The sequence below is a fragment of the Hypomesus nipponensis genome, chromosome 23 (assembly GCF_054491055.1).
Source record: "Hypomesus nipponensis isolate SF chromosome 23, ASM5449105v1, whole genome shotgun sequence".
Lineage (NCBI taxonomy): Eukaryota > Metazoa > Chordata > Actinopteri > Osmeriformes > Osmeridae > Hypomesus > Hypomesus nipponensis.
In genome coordinates, this window is record NC_140383.1 from 13,477,826 (window position 1) to 13,498,008 (window position 20,183).

At 43.4% G+C, this 20,183-nt stretch overlaps 1 protein-coding gene across 1 annotated transcript; it reads right to left on the reverse strand.

The window, feature by feature from the left end:
• Positions 1-10,256: 10,256 nt before the first annotated feature.
• Positions 10,257-15,380, reverse strand: LOC146234328 (histamine N-methyltransferase-like). The gene is made up of 7 exons (XM_084689313.1): positions 15,269-15,380; positions 14,896-15,045; positions 14,487-14,539; positions 12,030-12,137; positions 11,274-11,404; positions 11,022-11,115; positions 10,257-10,754 (listed from the first exon to the last, which is right to left on the reverse strand). The coding sequence occupies exons 2-7, from the start codon at positions 15,027-15,029 to the stop codon at positions 10,402-10,404; spliced, it is 873 nt and encodes a 290-aa protein (XP_084545439.1). The 5' UTR covers positions 15,030-15,045; positions 15,269-15,380; the 3' UTR covers positions 10,257-10,401.
• Positions 15,381-20,183: the final 4,803 nt, after the last annotated feature.

Consider the following 20,183-nt stretch of genomic DNA (forward strand, 5'->3'; position numbering starts at 1 on the left):
ATCCTATTACTAAGGTAGACATTGACAAGGCTCCCAACTCTCTGGGAGCCTGCTCTGACTTTACCTCTGTCAGTCCCTCTCACATCCCTCTCGCAGGAAGTTAATGATGCCGGCAACAAGATGAATCACCTCAGACGCCGTGCCGGGCAGCTCTGACAACAGAGCAGCCGCTTGCCTGACACCTGCTCTGCAGCGGAGGGAAGACTGATAGTCACCAGCTCCCACTACCTGCTACCTGTAGAGACTGAGCTATGTTTGTCTGGAGAGGGACTATCACTCTAAGATACCAGGAGTGAAAATAGCCTGAGAAATGTGGCACTACACCCTCCAGTTGACAGGAGCGTTGAAGAACTCTCTTGACGCTGCACTGATGGAATCCTGTGGATGTCGATAGAAATCAAAATGTTGTTATTGTATGACTGATAACGGAAACAGTCAACTATTCAACAACAGTGCACAACTGGCGAGTTTATGGGAACAACAACACTGACAGTACATTTCACATTTCAAATACCAAATTCATTTTGTTGGTGTGTGGAGAAATGGTTCATGAATTACAACAGAACCACACAGAATTCTCATGGGCTTCAATGTAGCCTACATGTCTATATACATAAAATCTTTGAACTCCACAGGGGGGATTAACTATGTGTAATTTGCAGAAAGCTGAAACAAGTTTGACTGTCTGCACGTGGAGTGTTCTTTTCCAACTGGACTGGTTTGCTCTGATCTACAGTCCAAGGCCAGTTAGCCTGGGGATGCTTCACTGGGCCATGGTAGGATCAATCATCCGCCTTCGACTTATTAATGATGAGGTCACAATGTTGAGGGTCACGGCATTGCTGATAAAAGTGCAGTGTCAGCTATTTATTACAACCAAGACCTGAATGATCGTAACTCTTTATGAAAACAGGGACAGGTGGGAGGGTGGTCAGACACACACACACACACACAGTTGTGTGTCTTACAATCAAACAAACATTGACACAAACAATTAAATATTAAACATTAAACATTTGCCCCTGGTTTTACTATGGTATTCAAAATACCATCACAGGACATAATTAAATGCTTACTATTGGATTCTATAAGAAGTTGATTAACACACTCATGATCCTGACCCCCACAACAAAATCTCAGCATCACAGTGTCATCATGATCACAGCAACCATGGCAGAAAAACAATAAGAAAACAAAAACAACACCCTGGATGTGATCTGACCTATCAGTAAGGATGTGCTGATCCCTTGTGCCCAGACCCAATGGCCTCTGCAGCTCCACTGCGGTCCCCTCAAATGCCTGGACATATACCATACCAACAGTGTTAAAACTAACTTAACTTTCAATCCAAGTAAACAAAGACAACATCAACAATTATGCACATGTCACCGTTTAACTGGATTCTGGGATGCCAGGCTGAGCTGCTCTTCCCTCCCTCATCCAGGATGTCCCCATGTATCACGGATGTCAGGGATCTCAAGGATGTCCTCATATATCATGTATCAGATTAGGGTAACAAATTAATGGCACTCATCAATGGACACCTATTCAATCATTTAAATGGCGCCATTACCATAGAGATGACTGAAGTGTCTCTGTGGCTGTCATCTATAAACTGTGTGGTGAGTGGCAACAGGCAGCTGTATGGGGCTGAGGTGTCTGTGTGTTCCTGTGTGTGATAGCATACTGTAGAGACAGCAGGAAGCCAGTCTCCTGCAGGGTCACCTGCTGTCACCTGCTAGTGAGGTGTGTGTGTGTTGGGGTGTGTGTGTGTGTATTTGTCTGTGGATGGGTGTGGATGCTGGCGCACTAGTGTCACTGTGCAGTGAGAAAAATGTAACAGTTGGATTCACAAAGTGGTGCCCTGACTTCTGCAGACAGACGATATGGGTGTTTTATGGGAATGGTGTAGGCTAGGATGTGAAAGTGGTCTCTGAGTAGTTTTCTTACACAAACTCAACTACCTTACACTGAAATATCAACCCACTTCTCATTATAGTTAGCTATACACTTACAAAGAGTAAGTCCACTGTAATTTGTGAATAACAATCATACATGGTATAACGTCATCAGAATGAACGTGTACAGACTGACTGCTTGGCTTCCTGTGATGACACGGGGGCATTTGCGTCAATAATTGAGAGATGAAGGTGGCGATCTTCCTGGCACGTTCTCTAATGGTGGTCTGTGAATGTCATCACCGCAAACAGATTATACTGTGACCGAGCACAGCGTCTTGGACAGAGGCTGTTGTTATGGAACTGTTATAGTGGGTGTTTGACCGGGTGTTTGATCTCTGCGTCCACCACATCCGTTGATATTGCAAGCCCTCGCCTTCACAGCTCAAGGATTTGGCCGAGGGGTCAAGGAGACTGGACGGAGGAGTATCTAATCTCTGTATATCTATGTGGCCTTGAGAAACACTCCTCTCCAGTCAGTTTGACTGCAGTGGTGAATTTTGAGCATACATTGTCTGTATGGGCCAGTGCCTCCTAACTCCTCTCTCCATTCTCAGACACAAGGAGAGCCGTGTTCTGGTCCATTTGAGCCGGCTCTCCGGCGAGTGGAGATCTTAGTGGGGAAGGGTGTGTGTGAGAGAGCGAGAGAGAGAGAGAAGTGGCGGCAGCCTCGACGGGTCTGATCTCCTCCATTCATTAGCACGCCGGTCACAGCGGCATGGGCGGCGCGACGAAGCGGAACCCCTTGGCGGCGGCCCATGGGGACTGTCATGGCGAGTGACGGAGACAGATCGCAGGTGGACCAGGGAGGAGACCTGCCGTACACAAACCGCTCTGCCAGCAGGGGGACTCCGGAGCACCATTTGTTTTCAGCTCTGGAGATAATTTTTCTAATTAACCTTTAAGTGCATCGCTTGATGTTGCATTACTGTGGAGAGAGACTGCCAGAAACTTGACATTTTTTGCTTTTCTGTTTGCAGAACAACACAAGTTTAGATTTTTTTTACTCAGATCAGGTGGGAAAGCAGGGGAGTGTTGTCCTTGAACCATAGGCTACTGTTTGATGGCAGCTTGGTTCATACATTGTGTAATATAGGAATACAGGCTTAGAGACATTTGTTTCACAGAAATATATACAAATTATGGAACTTTGTTTGGTGGCTTTGCATATACATTTGCATGTTACATTTAGTTACAGTCACCATGACACACATGTAGAAGCCATCCCTTGAGCAGAACAGGGGCTCTGTCTCTGACTCATAAGAAGTCATATTTTATAGACAAACCAGATTAATTCACTTTATGGATTTCCTGATTCTTGCACCCCTCTCCCCTTGACACACAGCAAGTGTTGCCAACTAGATGTGACCGTTCAGCACTCGGTTAGCAACAGGGTCAACAGCCTGGTGGAGATGTTGCACCAAATACGGATAAGCAATCCGAGGAGTGAAGACATTTAATGTTGGCCCTCATATTTACCAGACGAGTTGCCCCCAGGTATAACAGACTACGCTTTTCCCACAAATGAATCCAGAATGGCTATCCCAAGAAGATTTCCGCGAGCCTGGAGAGGTTCATGCTTTAGATTAAAAAATGTGTAATTCCGTTGCCATCTGGCTGGAGAGAAGGAATTTGAGAGCTGCGCGCATGCCAGTTCTATGCCACATCTTGGAATGGGCTATTGCTTTCTAAATGGCTCTTGGCTGCGACCGCCATGTATTTCTCCTACGGCATCAGCTTGTTTTCTGCTACCCCTCACGCTTTTCCCAAAGTTTAAAAAGTAATCTCGACTCAGAGCCATGCGTTATGATAAGGAATCTTAACTGGGTCAAGGACTCGGAGTAAGTCATTCACCAGTAATTACAGCACTCAGTGATGCCACGATTCAAGCACGCTTCACCACCAGCTTTGAGATACAAATCCATTCCAGGATTTGGAAGGCCATTGTTTCCTCTTTCCTCATGAGTGAAATCTTTTTCCTGGTATTTTGTTTCCTTTGAGAAGCCAAGTCTGTAATTAAGCTGGCTGAGTTAATATCTGGCCGCTGGGGGAAACTATACCGAAAATTCACCTCCAGTATTCTGCTGCCTACAGATCAGCCAGTCAGTTCAGTGCATGAGTAGGCTATGCTTTTGAGATGGCTTGTAACTGAATAAGTACAATATTTTGATTGCTATTACCCGTCAAATCAAACTGGCCTAAAAATAGACATTATAGTTATTAATATCTAGCTATGAATACGTTCTAATGCTCTCTCTCTCTGTAATCACAATGGCTTTAATGAAGGATGTGCTGTGTGTATACTGTACTTCTATATGCGTGGATCTTATGGCATCACAAGCTGATGTATTATTAAAAACCAAAAGTTAATTGACACTGTGCTGCAGGGATAAACCAATGACCAATTACCTCTGCAGGTACAAAGCTATTTTATGTGGAAGTGAAAAAAAATTCAGTTTATACTACTGCATCCTCCATTCAACTATGGACGTGCCTCTGGTCTCTGTGTCTGTCTCCAGTGAGCATAGAAGCCTCTGGCCTGAGTATTTGAAGTTTGTAATCTGCCGTTTGAGAAACTAAAGTCACCTTTCTTTCTCTCTCTCTCTCTCTCTCTCTCTCTCTCTCTCTCTCTCTCTCTCTCTCTCTCTCTCTCTCTCTCTCTCTCTCTCTCTCTCTCTCTCTCTCTCTCTCTCTCTCTCTCTCTCTCTCCCTCCCTGCCTGGCTCCATGCCTCCCTCTCCCTTCCTTCCTTTCTTCCTCCCTCCCTCCATCTCTCTCCCTCTATTTCTCCCTTCCTCCCTCCCTCCCTCTCGTTTTATTTGCTCCTTCACTTAGTTAAGGCAACCACCCTATTTCACACACTATTAAAAGAAGTGTACTAACGCTGAGCCGAGGGTCCAGGGACTCCGGAATGGAAAACGATGACATTTCTGGATTCTGTCTTTAAGAAAGACCTTAGGCGTCTCAAGCAGGGTTTATGACCCTGAGATTAGTCACTTTTTTTAGCTGGATGTACTGCCCTGGGCTATTGCTGCAGCGAGAAACTGATTTTCATATTGATGTGCGACGTTGAGTCCTCTCCAGTCCACATATTGGCTCATGCATCACCTACGCTCTGCTGTTGTCAGGCTCCACTGATAGCAAGTGAAGCAGACAATTTGTCAGTTAATAAATAAACAAGTTAGCTATAGAGGGTCGGTGTCATACTGAAGGCTCCGGGATGCAAAACTCACGTTCCATTACCATTAAGATTGCATGATGTTCAATCACGTTCATTGTTAATTTCTTCATTCACACTAACAATGTGATTATGACCCTTGTCAAAATTACACCGGCACTTTTAAATACACAATAATTATTCTTACTTCACGTTGTTTTGTTATGTTGAGGCATCTATCCTTCTCTTGTGCTGCATGGGTATTTGAATAGGAAGTCTCGTTTTCCAGTTATTCTGGTTTCTAGCAAAGATTTCTATCTTTTCTCAGCCAGACAGTAGTTTTACACAGCATGTAACACAGCCATGTAGGCCCTAAGTAGTAACATCACAACTAAAAACATTTGCTTCTAGATATATCTTCTCTAAATAACCAGCTCCAAAGCCCTGGTGACCAGAGAGAGAGAGAAAGAGAGGAAAGAAGCTGAGACATGACATATAATTCCCGCTACAGTCCAAGTTATCCACGCCAAGAAGAAAAGCACAGTCGGAGGACAACATGGAGCTGAGCTGTGTGTGTTACTCAGAAGAAGACCGAGGATTATCCAGGGGGCCAGATGTGTCTCTCTCAGAGTGAAAACAGCCCGCGCTGGAAGAGTCAGCAGAGTCCCTCGGCAGGAAACCAGAGAACAGCAGGGAAGATGTGGTCTGCAGTCTCAAAGTCACACTCGCTGTCTCCTCTGTGCTCTTTTTATGGCGATGACATCATCTTCTGTTGCACGACATTGTGAGGTTGGCTGCTTAGCCCAGTCATGCATCACGTCTCTTTTTGTTCACAGGAAAATACCATCTAGGTTTACCTCCATGCTAAATTCAGTATGATATATATCAGATTTAAGCCATTTTGTCAACAGATAAAATGTATAACTCATTATTTTCAAGACCATCAGTATATTTTGTTACACTGTTTTCAAAACATATTTAATCGCACATGTTTTAAATTTGATCCCTAAGATGAGAGTGTCAGGTGTGTGCAGCATTACTTTGAGGAGGGCTGGGCAACAGCAGTGACACCCAGCAGACCATGAGCTATGGCCTCCCCGTCAGAGCAGCCAGCCTGCCTTACTCTTTCCAGATTGCGTTTTATTGAACCAGAGCTTGTCAGCATTTTTGGAGAGCTGGTAAAATATAATTGTGTCATCCTTTATAAAGCAGTGACAGCGCCTACAGAAGCTTAGTTACTCTGCATTTTATTGGGGTGTGAAGAGATTCCCTTTGTGATGAATAACAGCGGCCTGACATAGGGTTAACCAAGGTAAAACACACAAAAGCAAACGTGCTCTGCCACATGAACATGGATCATTTTAAATGAAATCAATTCAGGTAAAGAATTAAGGCTTGTATCCTTAATGGTTTCAATCGGACGCTCATCAATACGCATATTGATCCAACGAGGTTCTGACATTGACGCATGTGAGAACGAGAGAGAGGGTACACGCGGGAATATCAGTTCACTGCTGCTATAACAGATGCAACACAGAAGAAAGAAACAATTGTAAATCAATCAGGATTTTGTTAATACCACCATATTCCTAAATTACTGTCAATAATAAAAAACAAGTCTGCCATATGACCCAATGTGATACAACGTGAAAATTTAAACAGCAAAAAGATTCATTTAAAGACAGAGTACACTGAGTGACACATTTTAAAGACCTCTTTCTTGGGGATAACTCCTGCTGTCTCATTTCATGCAATTGTGAAGGAAATATCCTAAACTACATACATGTCTGTCTCGCCCTGTGAGGCAATCCACATCTTCAACTATGTTGTCTTCACTGTAGCTTCTCTGAGGGTCTGTAAGCCTTTCTTATGTGCCCCAAACAAGTCCATTGCACAAAACAGCCCACCTTCTTAGATGTTATAAAGACATAGCCCAACTCCTGACACTGTCTGCCTTTGCATGATGCATTCAGTTGGAAACTTAATTGCACAATTGAGCTGGTTCCCAAGAGAAGGAAAAGATTACAGATTCTCCGAACAAATCTGAGCCTGAAATGACATTTAATAAAAGCAAAGTTAGACACAACCTGATTAATATACTGTGACATAATAAGATCAGGAGAGGCAAAGACCAAGTCAGGTCTATGGGGAAATGTACTGGAAGACCCAGTGTGGGACATGAGCTTAAACACAAGTAATCCCAGCATTGGTAATAACCCCATGTAAATCTCAGTGTCCTGGTTGGTGTTTGGGTGGAAGGACAGATTCTTTGCTCATTTGCAGAACAAGGATAAGCAGTAGGGATTATCATGCCAAAGCTGTCTAAAAAGCAAGATGCAACAAAGTATAAATTGTAATTTGGTTGCAATGTTCCAAATGACTCATGGAGGACTTTAGGTGTAGAAAGCCCTTCAGAGAGAAGTGTAAGTCTGACTTCCCAAATCGGTAAGCAGCATGCCGGGTAATTATGGAGCCTCTCGCCCACAGCTCCTCTCCTTATTGACAAAGTGAACATCTGACTGTGTCTCTCTTAATTAAAGGAGCAAATACAGGTTTGCCTTAAGAGCTTGGCTCCAAGCCAATGTTAATTAACTTCTCTCCAAAATGTTATCACATCCTTCAGACAGATGCATAATTTCTCCAGAAGTCTCCTCCGCCCATGTCCAAACCCAACTAAATTGTTCTTCCCCCTACTCAAAAGACAACTTTTCACAAACCCTCTTTCTCCCAAGTATCATAAATCCTCCTAAAATATTCAATTTCATGTCATGGATCAAGAAGATATGAACTCAGATCAATTAATAAGAATGTAGACACGGCTCATATTCCACAGCACAGATTCATTATATGACGCTACACATAAATACTTTGTGGCACAATAACAGTCATACATCACTATCACTGCTTATCTGTGCTAATCTGGCACAGTCTGGTTTAGAAGAACAAGCCTGTAGAAGGGAACATGTGAGGCAGGGGTTCACCAGATTAATGAGCCAGACAAAGGTAAACTTGATTACCGTAGAGTCTGTCCTTTCCTCCTACTGATTTGTTGTTACAGTAATTGCCCAGGATTGATCCAAGCCTGGTGAGCCTCGGCTGAATATAGTAAGGCCTTGTCTGCTGCTGGACCAAGCAGATGTGAAGCAGGCAAGGAGAGTCACCCCTCAAGCAGGGCAATCTTCTTCTCCTCCACCTTGTTCCTCAGAGCTTACGTAATACACAGCCTACTTTAATAGGACAGAAAGAGAGATTCAAAGGGAGAAAGAGAGAGTGACAGAAAAAAAGAGAGAGAGAAAGGGACAGTGAGAAAAGGAGCGAGAGTGACAAAGAGAGAGATAGAGAGAGAACGGGACAGTGAGAGAAAGAGAGAGAGATGGAGAGAGAAACAACCCAGGAATCCTCAAACAGAGGTCTTGTTTTTTTTAGGGTCTGATGCTGGACAGGTGCTTTATAACTGCAGTGCTAAACAGCACTAATTCTCCTGAATGAAATACGCTGCAGAGAGCAGCCATTTACAGGACAGGGGTATAAGAGCTGTATTTCAAGGCCTGGCCCTTGCGTACACCCATTAAACTCTGTTTGATGTATTAAAGAGATGGTTTATGACTTGCCGTCATCACAGTGGGGCCTACACGCTGAGGTGGAAGGTGATAGAAGGGCCCGTGATTGATACTGCATCCGCTCTAAGGGCTTCAGAGAGAAGAGGGGAACACTACATTCAGCAGTGGAAGAGACATGTATTTCTTTCATTTGAGGTTTGGAAAATGGCAAGTCCTCATTTAGGGGGACAAACTGAAAGACAAGATACTTTTAGCAGAGAGGAAGTGGAGGAAGACAAGGAAGAACCTTTCTGCCCTTTCTTCCGTTGACTTGATTATTTGTTTGAAGCAGTGCTCGGTAAGGCCTGGAGCTGTGACTTGTCTGTCTGACAGGGTAGATGTACTGGAGGTAGATGTAGATGATGTTTGATGTGATCAGGGAGAGCATGACGTCTTCAAACCACACTGAGAAAATGTGATTGTATGATCACCAGCATGATTTGAGTTGTGAATGTGACATCCTATGTCTTTCTGTTCTGTAACACATGTTGCCTCTTAGAGGACAATAGTTTAAAAAAGTAAAAATATACAAAAGTCGTTTATGGAGGGCACTGATACTTGAGAAAGCTTTCACAGTTTGAAGCATACACCTTTTGAAGCTACTGTTCACATTGGACAAAGGTGGTCAAAATGGGAAATGGTTTCCTTCCTTTTTTTTACACAATTCTTAATTACTGGTACTTGGCTGGAATAGGAGTGTTTAAAATAATAAATACAAATGTAAGTCCTTTTTCATTATAAGGGGCTTTCTGATTTTCCACTTCGATATCGTTTTCTCTGAGGAGATCAGGTCCCTCAGTCCGCCTAGAGCTTAATTTTCTAAATGACAAATGGTCTGTCGGTTGCAGATAGGAGTGGCGAGCTTCCCAACCCCTGACCACCCCCCAAATAATAGTTCCTGAGCAGGTGCGATGAGCCCACTCACACTGGGAATTCATTACAGGAATTTGTAATGAATTTCAATTACGGACTTATTAAAGCTAATGAGGAGGATGAGTAAGCCTGAATGTCCTGGCTTGATAACAGGAGACGAGACCTTCCTCTGTGGTTCGAGGCGATGCAAAACGCATACACAGTGGCAGTGGACAACATAGGACCATCCATTCTGAACAATAGTGTCCCTAACTTAGGTTCCTTTTCAATGAAGTGGTAAACCTGGCTGTCTACACCAAGTCTTGCCAAGTATCCCTGTTCCAATGTAAGGCCAGTACATTTAGTTTCAATGGGAGCTGTAGGTATTACATGATAATGAGCCTATTAACAATATTTTGTTGTTGTTGAGGGATTTACATTTTTCTTCACATTTTCAAGTGTATCAAACAAATTAAGTTGATAATCTCATCTCAAAGCCCAGACCACCACCTGGTGTTTATCAAGACAAAAGCTTTTACATAACTTGGCTGGAGCATTTTTATGTTACAGCGCCATCTACCGGCCTTGGGCTGAAACATGTACACAAATTTGCCTCATCAACCCAATAATGCTCTTGGTTTTTAACAATGATACCGTCACAAGATACAAGAACAGAAGCCTGAAAAGAAAACTCTGTAATGCAAAAGCTTTATTGGAAAACAATATAAAGGTTAACAGGCAATTTCGGACCAGCATATCCACAGTTAAGAATGATAGAGGATGGGGTATCAGTATCAACCACCCGATCCCTCCTCTCATCTAACAGAACAGGTGGTTCAGGCAAACACCAGCAGACAGCTCAGGGTGCAGTCGAATAGCACTCTGCCATCCTTCTGAATGCTGCACTTGTTCTTTATCAGGTCCAGCATGCCCACTTTGACCTCCTCGCTGAAATTCTGCTGGAAGTTGTCCGTGTCAGTCATGAAGTCAAGCAGCAGCTCGCCCTGTTTGCTGCCCTGAGTGAAACAATTGGTGACGTCAAAGGTGTTGGGGATCATGTGCTCCTCATACTTCAGACCCAGCTTGTTCAGGTGGCCTTTGATCTCTCCGGACGACAGGTATTCGGATATTGTTTTGGTACACAGCTCTCGTTTGAAGGTCTTCCACAGCTTGTCCCAGCCGCTGTTGGCTGGGTTTAGAGGGAGACAAAAACAAAAACATTAAGAAGAATTAAAAAATATAAGTACAAAAAACATATTTTAAGAAAATGAGTTCTGTGAAACAGATCAAGATATCTCAGATCAGGATTCCATGAAATGCACATATCAGGATCTGTTCAATGGTGATGGAGGTTTAACCCAATGTCTGTACACAGCTACAAGATACTGGTTCTTCAAACAACTAGCTACTCAGTTGGTAACCTGCCCTATGTCACTCTAGCCTGCAGTCCACTGACCTGCTTCATGGATGATCAGGAGCTTGCCATTCTCATTCAGAAGACTGTGGAAGAACTTGATGGTTGCTGCATAGTCATCCACATAGAAAAGCATCTATGCAAGGAAGAGGCCCAGTTACAAGATGGTTGAAGATCCTCATTACATTTATACTGAGAATGACATCTGATTGTATGATACAAATCTGAGCTATATTTAGTAGCATTAATAAGATGATTGCTTTACTCTGATTACGTATTCAAACCTTATATCACCTGAATCATGTGTATGAAATCAAATCTCTTGATCTGTCCTTTGTCCTTGACCTGCTTCTCATACTCCCCACAGGACACACCATGCCAGGCAAAAGGAATCTTTTGGAGGTTGGCTGTCTTGGCCACCAAAGCTAAAGATCAGATTATAGAAGCCAACGTCATTAACCAAGGCAGGGCCGGCGTTTGCTATAGGCGAACTAGGCAGCCGCCTAGGGCGCCATGAAGAGGGGGGCGCCAAATTCCAAATTTCGTCCATTATTTACCGTCCCGCACCAGCAGCATAGGGCGCCGAGACGGGAAGGGGGGGCGTTGAAACATCTTGCCTAGGGAGGCGAAGGTGCTTGCGCCAGCCCTGAACCAAGGCCTTATGCTCTCTAGACCAGGGGTGTCAAACTCAGATACACAATGGGCCAAAATTAAAAACTGGGACAATGTCACGGGCCAGATTTCATATTTAATGGCATTTTTTTTATATTAAATCATATGGCAGTGATTCTAATAGTGTTTAGGCCAGCAGAGAAGGCCTTGCAGCCCCCCACTGCGTTAATGGCGGGCCAGCTCAAGTAGAAATGTGATATTATCTCCAGAGTTTGACACCCCTGCTCTAGACAAACACTGTTATGTCCTTTGAGAAACAGAAGTGAGTATAAATGTTTTTAGAGATGGGATATCTGAGTGACTGTGTCTGTGTGAGTGAGTGCATGCTTATGTGTTTTTGTTTTTTTTTGGGGGGGGGGGTGTCTGAAAGGGTAAAACCTTTGAACTGCTCAGTGAGTTTGGAGCTGGGTTCCACTATATCAGCTGTGATTAGGGTTCCTGGGAGCTTGGTCTGCAGTACAGATAGCATGTGGGCATCCAACTCTCCTGCAACACAGGGAAAAGATACACACACGTTGACATGGAGGATGAAGAGAGGAGCAACCTGTGCTGGAAACACACCCATATATACGATAGATGTAGCCTGGCTGCCAGCCCAACTTCTCCCCGCCCACAAAAAAATTTGGTCGGGAAGTTGGGTCTGGAGGGTCTCGTATTGGGAACAACTACATAAAACCAGGATCTGGGCGGACTAATGAAATTGCCAGGGCGGGCTTTATACGATGATGGACAGATGATCAACAGTAACGTAATCAACAACGTCACGAAAGAGCCCTTGGGTTGAATTTGTTTTCAACAAACAACATATTACGTTGCTCTGATTGGTTGTAGGTCTATCCAATTGAGCGTAGAGGCATTTGTTTTACGAGTTCGGTTGAAACACGCCCCGTAGTCACAGCCCAACGGAGAGTTTTCAGACTCATATTCTGATTAGAATTATGAGTATGACAACGTCAGGCTACGATAGATGCAACGTGAGGCCAAATTAAATATAAATCGAGGGTCTGATGGCTGAGCGGTTAGGGAGTCGGGTTATTAATCAGAAGGTTGTTGGTTCGATTCCGGGCGAGAAAAATGACGTTGTGTCCTTGGGAAGGCACTTCACCCTACTTGCCTCGGGGAGAGTGTCCCTGTACAGCAGGGGCGCAGCCAGAAAAATATTTTTGGGTAGGCCTAGAAAAATATGAATAGGCATCTTTTCAGTTTTTTTTTTACTTATTTACTTTGCGATGTGCACCCGGTGCATCATTTTTCAGAGATATTTTCGTTTTTGGGTAGGCCTTAGCAGTGGCGGTTCTAGACGAATTTTACTGGTGGGGCCAAGGGGGGGGGGGGGCAGTGTTTAATCAGAGGGGCACATTAAAAAACGGAAACAAATGATATTTAAACATTAAATACTTACATTTGCTTTACATTAAAATCATACTAAATGCTCTGGCTCTCCCTTTTCCAGCTCCTCAGCTCTCTCAATACCTTGATATGTTTCTCTAACTTCTTTATTTACTGGGGCAAAAAATGCTGCAATGTCTCTTCCTCGGTTCATGATGACTACTAGAAGAAGAAAAACGTGATAAAAAAAACTGTCAGCTCAGGGGGGTCACAGGGGGGGCCAGGGACATTTTTACAGGGGCACTGGCCCCTGTAGGCCCCCGTGTAGAAACGCCCCTGGGCCTTAGAACAAATTGGGTAGGCCTGTGTCTACCCAGGCCTACCCGTGGCTACACTCCTGCTGTACAGGGGCAGTTTTAGGCACGGGTCGGCATTTTTTCATGTCACGTGGGGGGCGCACAAGCATTTAATTAAAAAGGCAAGTGATAAACTCGCCCGGGGCGCCCAATGTGCTAGGACCGGCACTGTCCCTGTACTTACTGTAAGTCGCTCTGGATAAGAGCTAAATGACTAAATGTAAATGTAATTCTTAGTGCTGTCAGTTTAACGCGTTATTAACGGCGTTAACGCAAACCCAAATTAACGGCGTCAATTATTTTATCGCGCGATTAACGCTCTTTTTGGCCTAGCAAACTTTGTAGTTTTTTTCACATGCTGTTGCAACAACTACCGACGTTAGAAAAACTACAACACCACACCGGATCTAGCTAGACCGGAAACAAAACAACAGGCACGCCAAACACTCGTTTGGCTTGCGAGCTGGCTAAAGAGTAGTAGCAGAGCCCGTTTACGGATATTAGACATTCTCTGGTAGTAGGCTAACGTTACGTTTTGAGTGGATGACGAGCGCGAGATGCCGAAATGGATGCCATTAAGATTCTGAATGGAAAGTTTGCTTTTAAAAAGTTGCCAAATGGTTCTATTGACAAGACCAGTGATCTGTGTGTTTTGTCGTTGTAAACTGAGCTATCATCGCAGCACGTCCAGTCTGAAATACCACTTGATGGCCAAGCACACAGCTGATGCGAATTCTCTGCCCCCTCGTCAAAGCCAGGCGATTGCAATGTTGTTTTCAATAAAAAAAATATTTGCACAAAGCAATCCGAACCACTTTTCTATGTTGATAAGAGCATTAAAATTTGAAAAAAGATTGGGACAAAAAGAAATCAGGGACATTTAGAATAGATAAAAATGTGCGATTAATTGTGATTAATCGCGAGTTAACTATGACATTAATGCGATTAATCGCGATTAAATATTTTAATCGTTTTACAGCACTAGTAATTCTGTAAATTAACAAAAATATAAAATAAAGAGTTTTAAATAACACTGATGTCCTGTCTGTGACCGAGAATAAAACCGCCAGATACAGGGGATTACTTAGTTCGACAGGGAGGGGCAGTGGCCTGCCTTCGACCTCTTGCATCACCTCATGACATCACTCACCTCCTCCACTACCAACCCCCAGCACCTCCACACTGGTCTTCCCCTCTGCTATTCTAAAGAAAAAAAATATGAAAATTTGTTGTTAAATGACAATAACAATTGTAAATTATGCCCTCATAATTGCTATGTGTTGCAGTTTTGAATCAGGGCACGCATTTCAACAATTTTTCATGCTCTCACGCAACACCTTGTATGTCTCACGCTGAGAACTAAGTGATAACTTGTCCTGCTATATACAATATACAATTAATGGATGAGGTGCGGTCATAGGAAGGGATGTTTTTTGCAGAGTTTATAGTTGTCTCGTGTTAGACCGAGTTCAACGCCACCTACCAGCCAATCAGATATATTACCAACACCCCCCTCTAATTTATGTGATACAGACACACAAAAATAGGACTTTTTGTACCTTGGAAATTCCCCTGTCAGAACCTTATCAACAAACTGACAGATGTGTTTGTGTTCTTCTGAGTTTTGCAGGTAGTACTGGAAACCTTGAATATAGCGACCCTCATATCCAGCTTGCTTTGGCTCTGAAGTCATAACTGCAGCCTGTGACCTATAGGAAAAAGACGACTTCATTAGATAACTGTACTATGGGTCATGTGAAATTAATGATAAGTTACTAACACTGCTGTGCACATCATGCTGCACCACAAAAGTACAAACTTCAGGACTAGTCTCTATGTGCAGCCCGATTCCGTGGCATAAAATGCTAAATAAATAGTTTTCACTACAATTGTATTAATGAAAAAACTTCAGTGAGAGGTATTGAAAATTACCTTTTAATGTGTAGAGAGAGAGCTTCGTGTTCTGTGCTCTGTAAAGTTCAATGAGTGCTCCATGTCTGAGTTGGGTTGGGCTAATTTCCCTCCTCCCCCAGATTGTGTAACTCTTTACATAAGACAGATACTCCCTGTACATGAACAGGGGCTTGGGTGTTGAACGACAGGCAAAACAGCTGCACTTGTCAGACTGAAGCAGTAGTCTCTGAACAGATCCCACTTCCTGTTATGCATTTGGACATTTATCCCAAGGACACAATGTAATTTGCACTGCCAGGAATTAAACCGGCAACTTTCTGATTTATAGCCCAATTGCCTAACCGCTCAGCCATCTGACCCCCTTATGCAAGCAGTGACATTTGTTTGACAAGTGTTATACATAAGTAAATATGACAAGTTTTTACTAAAGCTTAACTGTTTGTGAACTGTTCCCATCCCCTCTCCAGTTTAGACCCCTCTGTCTGTATCAAGAATACTTGATGATCTAACTCAGTTCACAGAGCTCAGTTCATGACTCCCCCACCCCCTCATCACCCCCACCACCCGGGCCCTGCTCAGACCGTAACCCATTCTGGATACTTCTGTTTGAGGACTGACTGAAGCATGGCTACTGCTGATTCATCTGCTTAATCTATGAGACTATGAATCTGTTTCGTTGGTTCCCAGGAATTCTGTTAGACAAAGTTGACCATGACTGCCTCTTTATCAATGCAGTTCCCAGTCACAGCACTGGGAGATTCACCCGTTGGGCACTTGGCAGGGTGAATGATGCATTGAGTTTACTGAGAGAGAAAAATAACTCTCCAATGGCCAATTACATGCCTTGTGCACTGTCAAAGGACAAATCTCCCTAAATGAAAACAATTATGAAATTCTTGTTGAACTTGATGGATGTTTTTTATGTAATTTTTTGTGTTGTCAGCCATTAACGTGATATAATGTCATCATGCCTTTTTACATGCTGGCAAATAGGCTGATGGACATCCGTGTGCAAGCCACCTACACATCTGTGTTTAGCTAATGTTTGGCTCAGAAACTCAGCCTCCATGTTGTGACCCTTGACCACAGATCTGAAGCCTGAGATGAGAAGACAGTTTGCATGTGTGCGTGTGTGTGTGCATGTGCCTTAGCACGCCAGCGCTGGTATTTCAGGTAGCATGTTTTCCATGACAAACTGCGTTTTTATAGCCTGGCTCTGCCCTCCTATGTACTTCCGCTCAATTTTGCTTTTGCTTTTGTACTGCGTCTGGGATTGAGGTACGTAAGTCAGATGTCTCAGGTGAACTTTCTACCTATCCAAACAGCAAACAGCGGGAGTGGCTGAGAACGATGACGTTGATGTTGTGCGCTAGATTGTGTTGTAGTTCGGTAATAGCGGCGGAGAAAGATGCGAGCGAAGCAATTTCGTCCGTGGTGGCAACGCTGCCGAATATCCATAAGCTACAGCCGGAGCAAGAACACGTTTTGCTGAGTTTTGTTGGTGGCCATGATGTTGTGGCCCTCCTCCCCATGGGTTTCGGGAACAGTTTGATTTTCCAGCTACAGCAGCTAGCTCTATTACAGTAGTGGTGAAGGAATTGGCTAAGACGAACGCTAGCGATGGGTTATGGCAGATCAGAGTGGCTCTAGACAGATCCAATAGTTTTAAACTTAAACGGAGTACCTGCCTACAAGGAAGTCAACGCTTGTCAATGGAGCGAGCCCAGGCTCTCTGTACAAATGAAATGTACGAGTGTCGGGTTAAGACCAGGCTAGTGTTTCTACCCATCCCCTCCCACTTTCTGAGCCTGATAGCGTTGGCAGACATGAGATATCCTTTCCTGGCTAAGCTGCCTGATCTCTAACAAAATCCACTTAGTTTTACGCTGTGAGAGGATTTTAAGACTGCGATTCGATGTGCTTTAATTCCTTGATGAATACCTAAATTAATGTTACCATTTCCTGTCAAAATCTGTAATTTATTTTAGCAACATTCTCAGCCCTTACATCGCTAATGTTACACACCGTGGATGTGCACTCAGAACCGGTCAAATGCTTTTTGGCACTGAAATAAAGACAAATAATTGAAATTGTATTTGGTCTTCTTCCTTGCCTACAAATATAAATCCAACAATTAGTATTTGTATCCGCTATTGTCTCTACAATTTACATCACGTGACCATGCACCCTCCTGTAAGGGTTCCAGTAAATCTTTTTTTTAGATTGGCCTTAATTCTTCTACCCTAAGTAAGCCTACACTAGCCTGGTCCTAACCAGAGCCTCGTACATTTAATTTGTACAGAGGGTCTGGGATCGTTCCATTGACAAGCATTAACTTCCTTGAAGGCAGGTACTCTGTTGAAGTTTAAAACTATTGGATCTGCCCAGAGCCACTCTGATCTGCCATAACCAATTGCTAGCGTTTGCCTTAGCCAACTCCTTCACCACTACTGTAACGGAGCTAGCTGCCGCACCAACAAAACTTAGCAAAGATTGTTCTTGCTCCGGCTTTAACTTTTGGATATTCGGCAGCGTTGCCACAATGGACCGAATGGCTTCGCTCGCATCTTTCTCTGTCGCCATTACTGAATTACAACTCAAACTAGTGCACAACATCAATGTCATCGTTCTCAGCCACTCCCGCTGTTCGCTGATTGGCCCTACAAAAAGTTGATTTGAGAAAACCGACTTATGTGCCGAATTCCCAGACCTACTACAGAAGCAATAGGTGCGTTCGACATGGACTGACTTCATGCAGTGCCGCAGCCGGCTGCAGGCAGCTGACTTGAAACAATGAATTCTGGTTAGACTTTTTGTCCGACTTGAGATGGCGCCAAGGCTAGGTCACTGTGACGTAGCCATCAAAGTACCGTAAGATCGATTCGAGAACTGCCGGCTGTGTAGCCGAGCGCATTAATCAAAGCCCCCCGACTGCAAGCGGCTACTCTCGCCAGTTGTTTCATGCAGCCGCAGTCCGTGTTGAACGCACCTAAAATAAAAATTGAGCGGAAGTATGTAGGAGGGCAGAGACAGGCTAGGCCTACACCATCTCTTGGTCAGTTTTTGGCACTTTCTTCATGAGATGCAGTTTGTACAACTCATTTACTTGTAACTGGGAATACATGAGATTACATTACATTCTACAGTTCCACATGCAGAATTCACCTGCCATTAAATGAGCATCTCACTGTAGTGTATATAGCATCCTGCTCTATTCAACAGGATCAGAATGTGAAAATCGTTTTTATATTCATTATTCTCATAATGTCAGTGTAACTGACAATTCCACACAAGCCTGTAAATAAAAGTAGACCTTCATGGGGAGAGTAGCTACCAGTAGCTACCATATATAATTCTCTGCATCCATTTCTGCGGCACCAGGCAATGTCTCTTTGTCATCATAATCATCATCATCATTCTGTGATGAAAAGCATTCTGTTGGGGGTAACTGCTACTACAACCTGAAATACGCACCAACTGATATTTACTTTGTATCATGTCAAATATGATTAAAACCAAGGTGACGTAGAGGCTACAATCACAAGCGTATAGGCTGTGTTTTCATTGCAGCGGGTCCACGACACAAGCCTATGTTCATCAGTCCATCATTGTTTTAGTTTTTTAAATAAATTTGCTTTGATATTTCAACAAATTTCCTGATTACTCTTGAATTTCGTGAAAAATATCGGAAATAAGAAAAATATGTCTAAAATAATATAAAGGTGATGCCCCTGTGCATGCGCCCCCACGGGAACCTGGGAATACCCGATTGGGTGACCTCTGTGTGGCCTGCACAACGGGGTGCACCGCTGGATGCCGTTGTTAGAGGCAGCCTACTGAACACCATATGCATGTTATTCAGAACGAAGTTGACAAGCATCTGTGGTTAAGCGTAGCATATGTTTATTTTTGAAGTAATACATATATTTCAAAAAAAATTTATTCTGTGTATATTGTTTGAGGTTTTTAAGTAGATATATCTAGATTTGTTTGAGGTTTTTAAATAAAGGCAACATGGAAAACCAAATGTTAAAACTTACTTATGTCCACATGCACGCACGCGCACACACACATCTAGGCACGCACGCGTGTGCAGGCACATCAGTGGGCCGCGGATTACTTTCTAGTAAGAATGGTGGTCCCTGGGACAAAACCAGTTGAAAACCCATGCTATAGGCCTATGCTAAATATGCCTTCCTTACCTGTTCGTAGTATGTTTTTATATTTAATAGAACATTGAACATGCTATTATATTAACTCCACCACTTTTTCTCCTGTAATATTAACAGACAGTGGGGTTAAATGTTCAATGTATGGACTGGCCATTGCATTCAAATGTATGCATTGATTCAGAAGCAATTGTGTCCCATGCCAATTGTATACGCTGCCACAGCCGTGTTGCTTTTTTCCGGAATAGGCTGAGATTGACCATAAACACATAATAAAACATATCTAAAGTGTGGTGAAGTAGGGCAACGTTTTTTGTCGCCGGGTGCCATGGTGGATCCCAGGGGCAATTATAGGATCAAACCTTCAGGGGTGCTCAGCCCCAAATGAGAATGTGACATGAATACAGTGCCTTGCAAAAGTGCTAAACCCTTGCTAATAACAGTCATGCAAACAGGTCAGGGGTAAAGAAAGGTGAGAAGGATACGGCAAACCCCCTGACCCTCTAGGGGGGTCCGGGGGCATGCTCCCCCGGAAGAAAATGTATTACATTTAAATAAAATACAGTATAAAATATGATTTTATACTGTTTGTATGATAAATAAGCGCTTAACAGTCCTCTATCCATTCTAACCCGTACTAATTTATGCTAGATGGTGGGGATCGTCATTGACTGTAGATAGTGTACATGACATATGTACAGTCAGCACAAGTTAGATATACTATACCAATGTATTTGAATTTACACGTTTTTAAAGCCTCATAA

Bases quoted from the DNA above. Each gene is read 5' to 3' on its own strand.
- LOC146234328 (XM_084689313.1), bottom strand. From the start codon at position 15,029: ATGACTTCAGAGCCAAAGCAAGCTGGATATGAGGGTCGCTATATTCAA. The intron at 12,138-14,486 runs GTGAGTGATGTC...CCTGTGTTGCAG, and splicing joins GGGGGTTGGTAGTGGAGGAG to GAGAGTTGGATGCCCACATG. The intron at 11,116-11,273 runs GTGATATAAGGT...TTCCTTGCATAG, and splicing joins ATTTCATACACATGATTCAG to ATGCTTTTCTATGTGGATGA.